The 16668-nt window shown below is 43.7% G+C and overlaps 1 protein-coding gene across 8 annotated transcripts in view; it reads right to left on the bottom strand.

The window, feature by feature from the left end:
- The window catches only part of LOC135508124 (kinesin light chain 1-like), a 39178-nt gene that overhangs the window by 9703 nt on the left and 12807 nt on the right, over nt 1-16668 (bottom strand). For 7 of the 8 annotated variants that reach the window (XM_064928098.1, XM_064928097.1, XM_064928100.1 and 4 more), the window contains exons 2-10: nt 12883-13153; nt 12382-12612; nt 12133-12211; nt 5510-5738; nt 4316-4403; nt 3700-3801; nt 570-743; nt 323-422; nt 37-89 (exon numbers count right to left, since the gene is read on the bottom strand). In XM_064928098.1, coding sequence (XP_064784170.1) covers nt 37-89; nt 323-422; nt 570-743; nt 3700-3801; nt 4316-4403; nt 5510-5738; nt 12133-12211; nt 12382-12612; nt 12883-13152 — 1326 coding nt within the window. In that variant the 5' untranslated portion in view covers nt 13153. Of the gene's footprint in view, nt 1-36; nt 90-322; nt 423-569; nt 744-3699; nt 3802-4161; nt 4224-4315; nt 4404-5509; nt 5739-12132; nt 12212-12381; nt 12613-12882; nt 13154-16668 lie in introns of those variants that run through there. The other variant, XM_064928104.1, reaches the window with a different exon arrangement.

Raw genomic sequence — 16668 nt, 5'->3', positions numbered from 1 at the left:
CTCTCCATCATCCACACCACACACACAATCTCTCACCTTGCTCTGTTCCTCTCTCTCCTCCGCATGCATCCAAATGGGTTTGTTCTCATCTGCAGTCAGAGACAAACAACAACCAACCATCAGACACACGCAGGTCAAAAGAAAATATTGACTGACATTCAGGCAGACAGCAGGGTATGGTCTGGCTCAAATCATTAGAGCATTCAACTGAAAGGTCATTGTTGTTTTCAGAAGCTTTTCAACTAAAATGATGACAGCAGCGTGAAAACATTCACCTTTACATCAAACGACAGACAATACTTGATTGCTGTGTGTGTCTTACCGTCTACAGAGCCAAACTCCCTCTCATGTGCGCGGGTAAGGATCTCTTTGTACAGAGTTTCAGCCTGCTTGAACTTCCCCTGCTTCAGGTAACAGGATGCCTGTGAGAGGATGAGAGAGACCGAATATGAATATGTAAGAATATGACCTTCAAAAACATCAGAAACTCTACTTCTCATAACTTATTCTAAAATGTGAAGTCATCACACAAAGCCAGTGATCTCTTAACCCCTATGTGACCCTCTCACCAGGTTGTTCTTGGTCTTGGCCACGTTGGGGTCGTCAGGGCCCAGTTTGGTCTGGTAGATCTCCAGGGCCCGCTGGTAGTAGTACTCCACCTCCTCGTACTTGCCCTGGTTCTGACACAGCAGGGCCAGGTTGTTCAGCTGCTTGGCCACATCTGGGTGGTCCTTACCGAGAACCTGGGCAGGAGAAGATGGGGGGAGGCCATGTTAATTTAACAAAACAGTGAGTAATAAAGCAATAATGGTTCACGCTAATCAAAGCATCTCAAAGTGAAAGGATGAAAAGGGAATATTTATAACAACAGAAAGAGACCCCATCACCATTACTTTGGATAGAATAATAGTCTCAGTTCTGTCCTTTATGTGATCTGGCTGGACCATTAGATAGGCGGGTGAAGTCAGAGCAGAGCTGGTGGAGAGGAGAGGTGTCATTAAGGGGTTGGGTGAGGAAGGAGGACAGAGCTGAGGGCTAACTCTGTCTCTCTGACTGACTCACAGAGAAAGACACACAGAGACTGGGAGTTAGGAGTGAGAGGCTCAATGCTCATTAGCAGAGAAATGATGATCTTCCTTCCCTCTATACAGTGAGTGACAGAGGCCTGGGTTGGAGAGGCTTGCTAATTAAATCAAATCAAGTTTTATTTGTCACATGCGCCGAATACAACAGTGAAATGCTTACTTACAAGTCCTTAACAATGCAGTTAAGAAAATACCAACAAAATAAAGCAAGACATAAGAATAACAAATAATTAAAGAGCAGCTGTAAATAACAATAGCGGGGCTATATACAGGGGGTACCGGTACAGAGTCAAAGTGCAGGGGCACCGGTGTCGAGGTAATATGTACATATAGGTAGAGTTATTAAAGTGACTATGCATAGATAATAACAGAGTCGCAGCAGCGTAGAAGGGGGGGGGGTGCAATGCAAATTGTCTGGGTAGCCATTTGATTAGCTGTTCAGGAGTAGAAGGTGTTTAGAAGCCTCTTGGACCTAGACTTGGTGCTCCGGAACCACTTGCAGTGCGGTAGCAGAGAGTACTGTCTATGACTTGGGTGACTGGAGACGGACAATTTTTAGGCCCTTCCTCTGACACCACTGTCTTGGTGTGCTTGGACCATGTTAGTTTGTTGCTGATGTGGACACCAATGAACTTGAAGCTCTCAACCTGCTCCACTACAGTCCTGTCGATGAGAATGGGGGCTTGCTCGGTCCTCCTTTTCCTGTCGTCCACAATCAACTCCTTTGTTTTGATCACGTCGAGGGAGAGGTTGTTGTACTTGCACCACATGGTCTGACCTCCTCCCTATAGGCCGTCTCATCATTGTCGGTGATCAGGCCTACCACTGTTGTGTCATCAAGAAACTTAAAGATGGTGTTGGAGTCGTGCAGTCATGAGTGAACAGGGAGTACAGGAGGGGACTGAGCAAGCACCTCTGCACGCACCCCCGTGTTGAGAATCAACGTGACGGATGTGTTGTTACCTACCCTTACCACCTAGGGGCGGCTCGTCAGGAAGTCCAGGATCCAGTTGCAGAGGGAGGTGTTTAGTCCCAGGGTCCTTAGCTTAGTAATGAGCTTTGAGGACACTATGGTGTTGAACGCTAAGCTGTAGTCAATAAATAGCATTCTCACATAGGTGTTCCTTTTGTCCAGGTGTGAAAGGGCAGTGTGGAGTGCAATAGAGATTGCATCATCTGTGGATCTGTTGGTGCAGTATGCAAATTGGAGTGGGTCTAGGGTTTCTAGGATAATGGCTTTGATGTGAGCCATGACCAGCCTTTCAAAGCATTTCATGGCTACAGACGTGAGTGCTACGGGTTGGTAGTCATTTGGAGGTAGTCTCTCTGACTTAGACCTGAGAAGATCAACCAAAAATGCTCGATACCGACCATAATGAACACTTAATCGCAGGCATTTTGCTGATATCGTTTATTATGATAAGTAGACTATACTAGAGAAGTTTTAAAAGAAATACATTTACTAATACGGGTGATTGTTAATGGGACAATTGACGGCTACAACCATCAAACTAGTAGTAGTAGTTTAAAGGATAATTTAAAAAAAACTGTAGTGCAGATTAATATTATAAACTTATCGTTCTGTTTATCGTTATCGTATCAATTCAGGCAATTTGTGATTTTTGTCCATGTCGTCCAGCTCTACTCTGATTGACGGTTTCTCACTGAATTATCAATAGCAACCTGAATGTATACAAGTCTCACTCCCCCTCTCTCCTGTGAAGCTTCTTCGTGGATTTAAAGGGTTTACTGTTAACATCATTAGAAGTATGGGATTTCAAAAAGGAAACAACTGCTAGGTCTGGGTGATATATTGAGAGAGTTTTATTGAGGAGTGCTTCTTTGAACTCCAGACCAGGCTAGTGCATGTTACTGGGGAACCTTTTAGAGAGTCCCTCCCTCCTCCTCCTAATCTTCATCCCTAGAGATAAACCAAGGACTGAGGCAGCTCACACAGTGGGAAAAGCGCTTGCTATTAAAAGAGAGAACTGCAGGAAAATTCCTCCTGCATCAGCAAAGCCTTCTTCCTTCCTCTGTTGCCGAAAGCTGGGTGGCATATCTCTAAGCTCAAGAGAGAGCTTTATCATCAGTTTAAGAAGTGGAGAATATAAATAAAATGTCTCCGCTGTCCTTAAGCTCTGGCACAGACGACATCACAGAGGGAGTAGACGTGTCATTCTTAGCACAGAGGGAGAATGAGAGGAAAAGGCACAAAGGGAGAGAGTGAAACAGAAAGGGAGATGGATAAATAGAGACACTGCACTTTGCATCTCCAGGACTGCTGAGCTTCTCCTTTATAAGCATCCCATTTTGTGCAGCCAAAAATAATGAACCCTCCCAGGACTTAAGTCTCTCCAAAGTCACAGTTCCTCTTTGAACAACACAAAGCTATAGGGAGGCTTGGGAGGAGGGAGCGAATGCAGGGGAGAACATATAGACAGAAAATAAGTTTAAAAAGTTGTGTTTAACTAAGAGGAAAACTTTCGAAGGAACAGCAAAGTTCTTTGAAACTTGAGCAAGATATATTTGGAGAGGAGCGGGAATCAGGAGCGTTCTGCAGTGTTAGCACTCCATTCCCACAATGCCTTGTAGTGACCAGCGCCCTCTGACCCACCTTCTCCCGGATCTCCAGAGCCCGCTTGCAAAGTGGCTCCGCCTCTTTGTACTTCCCCCGTTTCCCGTAGAGCACGGCCAAGTTGTTGAGTGTAGCAGCCACCTGACACACACACACACAGAAATAGAAAGAAAACACTCTTAGGACAGCCTTAAATCATCTGTGCATGTATAATTGAGTGTCCACAAGGCTCAACCATGGCAGCAGAGTGCAACTGATCTGGTGAATTTAACCAATTAGAGGCGTAACCGACAGATGAGAGGAAGACAAAGAGTGGAGGCACGAAGTGATTACTGCTATGTAATTATATCCCAATCAGCAGGATGAATCTCCACCACGTGTATATCACTCAGACCACCAGACCACTGAGACCACAGAGGGACCCACAGTGACCTTTGATTTAGACTAGGGTGGTCTGGGGCCCACATGTGACAGACACGAGGGGGTGATAGAGAGCCTAACCTCTGCTGCTCTGAGTCTGCACTGAGGGAACTGGAGGTCCAGGGAGAGTCAGAGACACAAGCCTGTTGAGGTCGGCACAGTTAGTGGACCTTCCTGGCTGGCTGGTTACAGAAATACTGCTGAGACACAGAGATTGATGAGAAACCACACTCACCGCTGGATGGTCCCTGCCCAGAGTTTTCTCCCTGATCGCCAGAGCGTCATTCAGCAGGTTGGCTGCCTCTTTGTATTTGTTCTGGTCCCTGATAGAGGAGAGAGAAAAAGAGAGATGACTCATGGGGCATGTTACCGTGGTTTCTCTGACAGTGAGGCCTATTACCACAGGGCAGTGTTGTAGTACTTGAGTCCAGGACTCTGACTTCACTCGGACTAAAGTCGTGATTTTCATATTGTTGGAAAGCTACTTTTAGCACTACCAAGGGACTCAATTATAAATGATTCGGACACCACGGACTCGACCTCGAGGTTTAGTGACTTGGCTACATCACTGCCACAGGGTCTCAAGTACAAGTTTGACAACATTGGGGATCATAACCATGTCTCTCCCCACATAAATAACAATTTTGTCCAACACAACCCTTTGTTATGGACAAATGTTTTGTCTTGGATAGACCCATATTAAGTATTGTCAAGTTTAAAATCATGCATTGCAATTAATGATTCTTCCCATTTCCCAGAACTAGCAGCTGACAATTCTTACTATACAAGCTGACATCTTGTCGAATCAGGATCAAACATACACCAAGTGTACAAAAAATTAGGAATGACAGACTGACCAGGTGAATCCAGGTGAATGCTATGATCCCTTATTGATGTCACCTGTTAAATCCACTTCAGTCAGTGTAGATGAATGGGAGGAGACAGGTTAAAGAAGGACTTTTTGAGCCTTGAGACAATTGAGACATGGAATGTATGTGTGCCATTCAGAGGGAGAATGGGCAAGACAAAAGATTGAAGTGCCTTTGAACAGGGTATGGTAGTAGGTGCCAGGCGCACCGGTTTGAGTGTGTCAAGAACTGAAACACTGCTGGGTTTTTCACGTTCAAAAGTTTCCCATGTGTATCAAGAATGATGCACCACCCAATGGACATCCAGCCAACTTGACACAACTATGGGAAACATTGAAGTCAACATGGGCCAGCATCCCTGTGGAACGCTTTCGACATCTTGTAGAGTCCATGCCCCAATGAATTGAGGCTGTCCTGAGGGCAAAGGGGGTGCAAATCAATATTAGGAAGGTGTTCCTAATGTTTTGTACACTCAGTGTATATTGACTATAATTGATCCACAGCCAATACCAACCACCACGACCCACCTCCCCACCCCAGAGCCCCTTCCCCAGGCTGACCTGTAGACCAGGGCCAGGATGTTGAGCATGGTGGCCACGTCAGGGTGGTCGTGTCCGGAGGTTTTTTCCAGGTCCTCCAGGGCCTGTTTGCAGAGGGGCACGGCCACCTCGTAACGGCCCTGGGAGGCGTACTGGATCACCAGGTTGTGAAGGGTCCTGAGGCGAGCCGGGATCTCATAGCCACCCTGCTGGGCGGCGGCTGCTGCTGCACTACCGTGGGGCTGCTGAACTGGAGACAGAGGAGGGCGGGCGAGGGGTTAACATAACATAAACTATACTCACATGGACTATACACACACACACACACACACACACACACACACACACACACACACACACACACACACACACACACACACACACACACACACACACACACACACACACACACACACACACACACACACAACACACACACGTACACACAAAATTACTGGTAGAGTGGAGAAACTGAGACACTGTACAGGCACATATATGAAGTATGTTGGTTCGGGAAACCATCCAAATGTCTCATATCACTGCATGAGAGAATATTTATGGTTGAGGTGTGTGTGTTATAAGCAAGAGGTCTGGAAACCATCTGATTGGGTTTATCATTAGAGGCCCACAGCTCTGTACTGACTCTGAAGGAGGGTCAATGGGCTGAAGAAGCAGAGGTCCTCTCCAGTAATAACCCTCCCCACCACACCCAAAGTATCAAAAATGTCTCTCCAGTAACAAATGATCCCAGGTGTTCCATAGAGCTAAGACTGTTTGCAAGTTCGCGACAGGAATGACACATTCTATCGACAAGCATGGAAAAGCTAGGGCTGGCACAATTACTGTGTAACCGACGGTTATGGATGAAGGCCGTCATGAAAGTAAAATAATCGTCAAAATAAATACACACACAGGGTCATTCAGAAAGTATTCACACCCCTTGACTTCTTCCACATTTTGTTGTGTTAAAATTGATTAAATTAAGATTGTGTGTGTCTCTGGCCTACACACAATACCTCACAATCATTTTTAGAAATGTTTACAAATGGATTAAAAATGAAAAGCTGAAATGTGTTCAGCCCCTTTGTTATGGCAAGGCTAAATAAGTTCAGGAGTTGAACATTTGATTACAAGTCACATAATAAGTTGCATGGACAGTGTGCAATAGTAGTGCTTAAGATGAATTTTGAATGACTACCTCATCTCTGCACCCCACACATACATTTACAGTATTTGTTAGGTCCCTCATTTGAGGAGTGAATTTCAAACAAACATAGATTCAACCATAAAGACCATAGAGGTTTTCCCATGCCTCGCAAAAATGGGCTCCTATTGGTAGATGGGAAAAAATGTAAACAGCAGACATTGAATACCCCTTTGAGCATGGTGCAGTTATTAATTCAATCTTATCAAAACACCCTGTCACTACAAAGAAACAGGTGTCCTTCCTAACTCAGTTGCGTGACAGGAAGGAAACCACTCAGGAATTTCACCATGAGGTCAATGGTGACTTTAAAACAGTTACAGTTTCATGGCTGTGATAGGAGAACACTTAGGATGAATCAACAACATAGTTACTCCACAATACTGAACTAATTGACAGATTGAAATGAAGGAAGCCGGTACAGAATCAAAATATTCCAAAACATGCATCCTGTTTGCAACAAGGCAGTAAAGTAATACTGCAAAAACTGAATACAAAATGTTATGTTTTGGGGCAAATCCAATAAAACACATTACTGAGTACAACTCTCCATAATTTCAAGCAAAGTGGTTGCTGCATCATATTATGGGTATGCTTGTTAAGGGCTTGGGAGTTTTTCAGGATACAAAAGAAACGGAATGCAGCTAAAGCACCGGCAAATTCCTCAGCAATCTACACACAACACCCTATAATGACAAAGTGAAAACAGGTTTTTAGAAATGTTTGCATATGTATTAAAAAATTAAAAAATAAAATAAAAAACACACAAAAAAACAGAAATACCTTATTTACATAATTATTCAGAACCTTTGCTATAATTGAGCTCAGGTGCATCCGGTTTCAATTGATCATCTTGGAGATGTTTCTACAACTTGATAGGAGTCCACCTGTGGTAAATTCAATTGATTGGACATGATTTGGAAAGGCACACACCTGTCTATATAAGGTCCCACAGTTGACAGTGCATGTCAGAGCAAAAACCAAGCCATGAGGTCGAAGGAATTGTCCGTAGAGCTCCGAGACAGGATTGTGTCGAGGCACAGATCTGGGGAAGGGTAACCAAAACATTTCTGCAGCATTGCAGGTCCCCAAGAACACAGTGGCCTCCATCATTCTTAAATGGAAAAAGTTTGGAACCACTAAGACTCTTCCTTGAGCTGGCAACCCGGCCGAACTGAGCAATCGGGGGAGAAGGGCCTTGGTCAGGGAGGTGACCAAGAACCCGATGGTCACTCTGATAGAGATCTAGAGTTCCTCTGTGGAGATGGGAAAACCATCCAGAAGGACAACCATTTCTGCAGCACTCCACCAATGACTCTCAGACCTAAATGACTCTCAGGCCATGAGAAACAAGATTCTCAGGTCATATGAAACCAAGATTGAACTCTTTGGCCTGAATGCCAAGCGTCACATCTGCAGGAAACCTGGCACCATCCCTACGGTGAAGCATGGTGGTGGCAGAATCATGCTGTGGGATATTTATCAGCGGCAGGGACTGAGAGACAAGTCAGGATTGAGGCAAAGATTAATGGAGCAAAGTACAGAGAGATCCTTGATGCAAACCTGCTCCAGAGCGCTCAGGACTGGGGCCAAGGTTCATCTTTCAACAGGACAACGACACTAAGCACACATCCAAGAAAATGCAGGAGTGGCTTCGGGACAATTCTCAATGTCCTTGAGTGGCCCAGCCAGAGCCCGGACTTGAACCCGATTGAACATCTCTGGAGAGTAGAGGTCGACCGATTATGATTTTTCAACGCCGATACCGATTATTGGAGGACCAAAAAAAGCCGATACCAATTAAAATCGGCCCGTTTTTTTACATTTATTTGTAATAATGACAATTACAACAATACTGAATGAACAATTATTTTAACTTAATATAATACATAAATAAAATCAATTTAGCCTCAAATAAGTAATGAAACATGTTCAATTTGGTTTAAATAATGAAAGTAAAGAAAGTAAAAGTGCAATATGTGCCATGTAAGAAAGATAACGTTTAAGTTCCTTGCTCAGAACATGAGAACATATGAAAGCTGGTGGTTCCTTTTAACATGAGTCTTCAATATTCCCAGGTAAGAAGTTTTAGGCTGTAGTTATTATAGGAATATTTCTCTCTGTACCATTTGTATTTCATTAACCTTTGACTATTGGATGTTCTTATAGGCAGTATTTAGTATTGCCAGTGTAACAGTATAGCTTCCGTCCCTCTCCTCGCTCCTACCTGGGCTCGAACCAGGAACACAACAGCCACCCTCGAAGCAGTGTTACCCATGCAGAGCAAGGGGAACAACCACACCAAGTCTAAGAGCAAGTGATGTTTGAAACGCTATTAGCGTGCACCCCGCTAACTAGCTAGCCATTTCACATCATTTACACCAGCCTAATCTCGGGAGTTGATAGGCTTGAAGTCATAAACAGCTGCTGGCAAACGCACGAAAGTGCTGTTTGAATGAATGCTTACGAGCCTGCTGCTGCCTACCATCGCTCAGTCAGACTGCTCTATCAAATCACAGACTTAGTTATAAGTCTAAATATTCCTGTTACATTAACCTTAACCACAATGCTAACCTTATGCCTAACCTTAAATTAAGTCCAAAAAGCAAGATATTTTTACAATATACACAAAGGTTTTAGTACACCACAGGTTTTTCTTGATTTTACTTTTTTATACATTGTAGAATAATAGTGAAGACATCAAGACTATGAAATAACACATAGGGAATCATGTAGTAACCAAAAAAGTGTTAAACAAATCAAAATATATTTTATATTCTTCAAATAGCCACCCTTTGCCTTGATGACAGCTTTGCACACTCTTGGCATTGTCTGAACCAGCTTCACCTGGAATGCTTTTCCAACAGTCTTGAAGGAGTTCCCACATATGCTGAGCACTTGTTGGCTGCTTTCCCTTCACTCATATAACCAATCCTGACATTGTGGCTGTGGTAACTCGTGACAAACTGCCAACCCATTATTGACCCATTATTGACTTGAATGGGAATTCCCGTTCTATTCATTCTATTTCTGTGGCAGCACATGCAGTCAGGAACGGTTATTACAGTCATTAATTACTTCATTTGGCTGGCCAATTACGGTCATTCAAAATTCCATGATCGTCACAGCCCTAGGCAAAGCCAAACATATCCAATAGACGTGAAAAGGTAGCGCTGCTTGGCAAAAAGGTCACTCACAAACACGTCACTTGTCATGGTCTTTTCACTTCATATATGCGAGGACAGGAACAAACGTTCACTAGACTGTAACTGCCTAAAAACAATTAGCTATGCTCCATCTACACTACATGACCAAAAATGTGGACACCTGAACATCTCATTCCAAAATCATGGGCATTAATATGGAGTTGGTCGTCCTTTGCTGCTATAACAGCCTCCACTCTTCTGGGAAGGTTTTCCACTAGATGTTGGAACATTGCTGTGGAGACTTGCTTCCATTCAGCCACAAGCATTAGTGAGGTCGGGCACTGATGTTGGGCGATTAAGCCTGGCTGGCAGTCGGTGTTCCATTTCATCCCAGAGGTGTTCGATGGTGTTGAGGTCAGGGCTCTGTTCAGGCCAGACAAGTTCTTCCACATCAATCTCTGCAAACCATTTCTGTATGGACCTTGCTTTGTGCACGGAGCATTGTCATACTGAAACATGAAAGAAAGGGCCTTCCCCAAACTGTTGCCACAAAGTTGGAAGCATAGAACCGTCTAGAATGTCATTGTATGCCGTAGCATTAAGATTTCCCTTCACTGGAACTAAGGGGCCCAGCCCGAACCATGAAAAACAGCCCCAGAAGACTATTCCTCCTCCACCAATTTTTACAGTTGGCACTATGCATTCGGGCAGGGAGCACTGTCCTGGTATCCACCAAACCCAGATTAGACTGCCAGATGGTGAAGCGTGATTCATCACTCCAGAGAACACGTTTCCACTGTTCCAGAGTCCAATGGCGGCGAGCTTTACACCACTCCAGCCGACGCTTGGCATTGAGCATGGTGATCTTAGGCTTGTGTTCGGTTGCTCGGCCATAGAAACCCATTTCATGAAGCTCCCAATGAACAGTTATTGTGCTGATGTTTCTTCCAGAGGCAGATTGGAACTCGGTAGGGAGGGTTGCAACCGATAACAGACAACTGTTATGCGCTAACTTAAAATTAAGACCTTTAAAAAAAAATGTTTTATACAATAGTCAGCGGTCCCATTCTGTGAGCTTGTGTGGCCTACCACTGAACCGTTGTTGCTCCTATACGGTTCCACTTCACAATAACAGCACTTACAGTTGACCGGGGCAGCTCTAACAGGGCAGAAATTTGACAAACTGACTTGACGGTAAAGGTGGAAGCCACATTGAAAGTCACTGAGCTCTTCAGTAAGGCCATTCTACTGCCAATGTTTGTCTATGGTGATTGCAAGGCTTTGTGCTCGATTTTATACAGCTGTCAGCAACAGGTGTGGCTGAAATAGCCAAATCCACTCATTTGAAGGGGTGTCCACATACTTTTGTAATCCTAGTGTAGCTGGAGATAAGCAATTAAACCATCTCCACCACTGCAGTGAGAGGGACCTAAGACATAAGAGTATTTCAGGGAGGTACCAGTCAGGACAGGAGAGGAGTCTACTCCACTTCACACTACACAGACAGACACAGAGCCCTGTCTCAGTCAGCTCTGCTTCATGTGGGGGCAGGATTAATGTGAGCGCACTCAGGAGCATTTGACACTTGCCTCCCCCGCATTCTGGAGAGCTTCCTGGCACGACCCACTCTTTCCTTTGATCCTCTATTTCGTTCCCTCTCGCTCTTCAGATTGTGCTCATTAAGCAAGCAGAAACTTGGAATAAAATAAAGTATTAACAGCCCAATACAAACACAACAAAGGACTAGAGAGATCCTGCTCCTCTCTCTCTCTCCCTCCTCCATATCCCTGTCTGCATCTTATTAGCTCTCTATGTGGTGGAGCAATTACTGGAGATGTACCCTTTAAATCCCTGCAATATGTTACTTATGCAGATTAATGATGCTTTTTTACCCATTTGCTGGAAGTGATTCTGTGTAGGATCATTATACGATATTGTATGTAGGGCCCCTTTGCTTAATTTTGTCAATAAATGCCCAGCTTAGTGGGGAGTGGGTGTTGTCCCTCTGCCTGAAATCCTCTCATGTACATGCTGGTTGCTGGAGTGAACCCAACCTGGTGACTGTGTGATCTGGCTCACTGGGTCCATTTCCATTTGGCCTGCCTCCACACTCAACCAGCTCTGACTAATAGCACTCTAAAGCTCATAGTGATACATACTTTCAGACCAACAGGAGGATAAATGGACTAGTTAATGTATTGGAGGGAGTGGGAGGGAATGTAGGAAGTAGGAACAAGGAGAGGAAACGTGAGGTGAGGAACAGAGAAAGACATGGGTACAAGAAGAAGACTCACTGCCTGGAGGTTGGTCATCCTGGTCGTCTGGGAACAGATCATCCAGATTCTCTTTACTGGAGTCAGAGTCCTTCTCCTCCTAACAGAGGAAAACAGGGAGGACAGATGATTGTTATTGTCATTCAGTGTAAACCAGGAAAATGAAATGCGGTGGTGTGAGTCAGTCTGTGTGTGTGTGTGTGTGTGTGTGTGTGTGTGTGTGTGTGTGTGTGTGTGTGTGTGTGTGTGTGTGTGTGTGTGTTAACTCACCGATGGCAGCAGGTCCTTATCATACTTCTTCAGCTGGTTCATGAACTCCAGGTGTTTCTTCTCCTCCTCCAGCTGAGCCACACTCTGCTCGCTCTTCTGCAGCTTCTGCTGGGTGCCTGCCAGCTCGTCCCTCAGCCACTGGTTCTCCTGGCACAGCCGGCGCACCTGTGCCCGCAGCTTCTGCTTCTCCGACTCCACCGAGCTCAGGTGGCCCGACAGCGCCATCATCACCTGGACCAAACACAGCGAGGGGGTTAGGGGTGAGGCAACTGGGCAAGATGTCCAAAGGGTGCGGAAGAACACTGGGAAGACTAGTAGTAAATAATTCATGGATAATCCTTGGTTGTAGTATGATTTACTGACACAGGTCATTTAGGTGGTAGGTGCCTGTGGGTTCTCCATCTAGCTGTCTAATTTGAAAGTTCATTAGGATAGATCCCAGAGGGCTCTAGCTCTCCCCCAGCCTGAGGCGTGTAGCCTAGACCTATACAGTATACTAACCTGTGCCTCGCTCAGGCCCAGCTCCAGCATCTCCAGGGACTTGCGGATCATGAGGGACTTCTCCTCCACCAGGACTCCCTGGTCATCCTGCTTCAGGCAGTGCAGGGTGCCCAGAAGGCCCTCCAGAATGGAGTTGTGTTCCTGCTTTAGAGCCTCCAGGCCCTGGATCACCTGCTTGGTCCTGGAGATGATCTCATCCTGGGACAGCTTCTCCCCAGGGTCCTCCTCCTCCTCCTTCACACACACCATGGCAGACATGTTCTCACGCATCCTGTAGCAGTCACACAGAAGAGGAATGGATTTAGTTAAAAATGTAGAAGTAGAAGTATGAATACCCTAACCCTTTATTTCACTGTTGCTAAATGCATATGCATATCAGTTTACTCCTGGCTATATCCCAATGTGTTACAGACTAATAAACTTCTGCTTGATCTTAACTTCCATCCTCACAGTTGTGCTGCATATTACATTTTATCATCAGACAGCCTTTCCAGCATCCAGCCTACTCTTATCTATTGAGCATTTCCTTAATCAATATGCGCCTCAGTGTACCTGTTTCTGCGTGGTAAAATCACTCGGTTTATTGTACAAAGTGTGCTTATCAACCAATGACACACATGGAAGCAGGGCTTTTGAGAAAAGAAAGAGGAGTGCTTGGGCGATGTATTGGAAGACCTTCTGCTCTGACTGCTGCCTGTCTGTCTGTCAGTTTAAACAGAGCCCAGCTGAGGTGTTGACAATGTAGATATGCCTGGACAGATCGAGTGCTTGGGTCTAGAAGGTTCTATCTACATTTTTGTCAAAATGTAGTTATTGACATAACCTTGTTCTGTTCAATGTTCTCTTCCTTTACTGAACAAAAATATAAAACTCAACATGCAACAATTTCAAAGATTTTACTGAGTGACAGTTCATAGAAGGAAATCAGTCAGAAATAAACTCATTAGGCCCTAATCTATGGATTTCACATGACTGGGTAGGGGTGCAGCCATGGGTGGGTGGGCCTGGGAGGACATTAGCCCACCCACTTGGCAGCCAGGCCAACCAACTGGGGAGCCAGGCCCAGTCAACCAGAATGAGTTTTAACCCACAAAAATGGCTTTATTACAGACAGAAATATTCCTCAGCAACCACTCCCCACCCCCCCTCAGACGATCCCACAGGTGAAGAAGCTGGATGTGGAGGCCCTGGGCTGGTGTGGTTACATGTGGTCTGTGGTTGTGATGCAGGTTGGACTTACTGCCAAATTCTTGAAAAGCAACGATAGAGAAATGAACATTCAATTCCCTGACAACAGCTCTGGTGGACATTCCTGCAGTCAGTATGCTAATTGCACACAGCGTTCCCTCATCACTTGAGACATATGTGGCATTGTGTTTTGTGATAGAACTGCACATTTTTAAAGTATCCTTTTGTCCCCAGCACAAGGTGCACCTGTGTAATGATCATGCTGTTTAATCAGCTTCTTGATATACCCCATCTGTCTATTGGATGGATTACCTCAGCAAAGGAGAAATGTACAAAATGTGAGAGAAATAAGCTTTTGGTGCATATTGAAAATCACTGAGATCTTTTATTTCAGAGCACGAAACCAACACTTTACATGTTGTGTTTATATTTTTGTTTAGTGTATTTTCATCATGAGCAAAATCTATTGCTTTCCTACTAAAAGTTGCAAAGAAATTGTGATCCATTTAATAAAACACAAGAGACCAGCTAAATTAATAAAAGTATCAGGACCAACAGCATCTAGTGGACAAAACTTGATACATTCACATTCATTTATGGTAAATAATGCAAGCGACTTAAATAGTAATTTTTCTGAAAGGGAGGGAAAAATCCCACCAGATTCACAGGGAATACATTAAAAGGATGAAGAAGCAATACTCCAAGCAGCAGCTCCATACTACTTGTCAAACAGAGAACTGATGGTATATACTGGTTGATGGGGTGTGATTGGCAGGGGGTGTGGGTGGTCCGTGGGAGGTTTTTGGCCATTTTATTCTTCATGTCTTACTCATTGTTAGGTTAGAATTGTGGTCCAAATCGAATGTTAGGTCATATATTTATTTAAGATATGAATCCTGTAAATTAAAATGGCCAATTTGGGTACAATTAATTAGCTTAATTTCTCAGAGATCAAATTATATTTCAACAAAATGTTTCAAGAATGCTGATCTTTAATGTTTCTAACTACATAAATGATTTCAGAACAATCTGAGATGGTGCGTGTCAAAATCCCCTTTCTTGTGTTTTTTTGAGGTGGAATGACTCATCTTAGTCATGGTCCTCCTCATCACCAAATGGATTGACCTGGGGTCCTCTTAATTTTAGCCAATCACTATGGTACTAAAATGAATAAGAAACACTATGGCACGTTTATATAAGGCGCTATTCACTGATAGAAACTGCCAACAACCATGGTAAATTAAAACAACATACACCCCTGGAGTAACACACATGAAACTAACAGACACCATCTCTCTGTATCAAACTTCCAAGTAGAAATCATTGCTGCGCAGTCTGCATTTGTCATGCTGCGGGCAGTCAGATACACAACTTTGGGATAAAAAAAACTTTTTATTTGGAAATGGTCATCTTTCCGCGTTAGCCTTCCTATTGTATTAAAAACACCTCTGTCGCTTTATTCGCACACTCAGCATTCGCCACTTCAAGTTCAGGAGCCAACCTCTTATACAGTATATGTGGTCTCAATGAAACTGGAAGCATAGAAATAGCGCACATAGAACACATCTAGCGCTTCTTAGACTTGCTTTCAATGAGAATGACAGATTTATAACTCATATTTCTATAGGTATTTGGTCAGTTCGCCCAAAATGTTACATTATTGCAGCTTTAAATTTTACGCTATAGTTTACTACAGTGTCTGTAAATAAATATTAATAATGGAAAGAAGTGGAGGGCGCTCAACCAACATAAGTCGAGGTGCAATCAAAAATATATATTTGAAAAGGCGCAACACACACATATCATGTTGAGCGAGCGTTGCCCTTTTCAATAAAATGTTGATTACCCATTTCCTTGTCTCTGCCTGCAAATCATCACACTCCTAAAAAGATAGACTATAGTCTATCTTTCCTCTCCTAGTTGGGCGTGCGGGATCAGGTGCGCAAGTGTTCTCAATTAAATAGAGTAGGCCTATGCATGTACGGAGAGGCACGGGGGCAGTTATCTTTCCAAGGAAATTAACTTCCTAAATTAGAGCCTGGTTAAAGATCAGGTTTTAGGGATCAGGCAAAAGTAGTGATTACCGATATTACATTTCGCTACACTTGCAATAACATCTGCTAAATATGTGTATGTGACCAATACAATTTGATTTATATCTGCCAATATATTGTTTTTTTAAGAGGTGGAATGAAAAATACATTTAAAAAATATTTTACAAATTGTGCTCCAATGGATTAACAGACACACTAAATTATGATTTCTTAACAAAATATAAAAATGCACACTACTGGTCAAAAGTTTTGGAAAACCTACTCATTCAAGGCTTTTTCTTTATTTTTACTCTTTTCTACATTGTATAATAATAGTGAAGACATCAAAACTATTAAATAACACACATGGAATCATGTAGTAACCAAAAACAAAGCATTCAACAAATCAAAATATATTTTATATTTGAGATTCTTCAGATAGCCACCCTTTGCACACGCTTGGCATGCTCTCAACCAGCTTCATAAGGTAGTCACCTGGAATGCATTTCAATTAACAGGTGTGCCAAGTTAAAAGTTCATTTGTGGAATTCCTCTCCTTCTTAAA

This window comes from Oncorhynchus masou, chromosome 21 (genome assembly GCF_036934945.1).
Source record: "Oncorhynchus masou masou isolate Uvic2021 chromosome 21, UVic_Omas_1.1, whole genome shotgun sequence".
Taxonomy (NCBI): Eukaryota; Metazoa; Chordata; class Actinopteri; order Salmoniformes; family Salmonidae; genus Oncorhynchus; species Oncorhynchus masou.
Note: the sequence above shows the minus strand (reverse complement) of the source record. Positions and strands in the feature narration are given on the sequence as shown.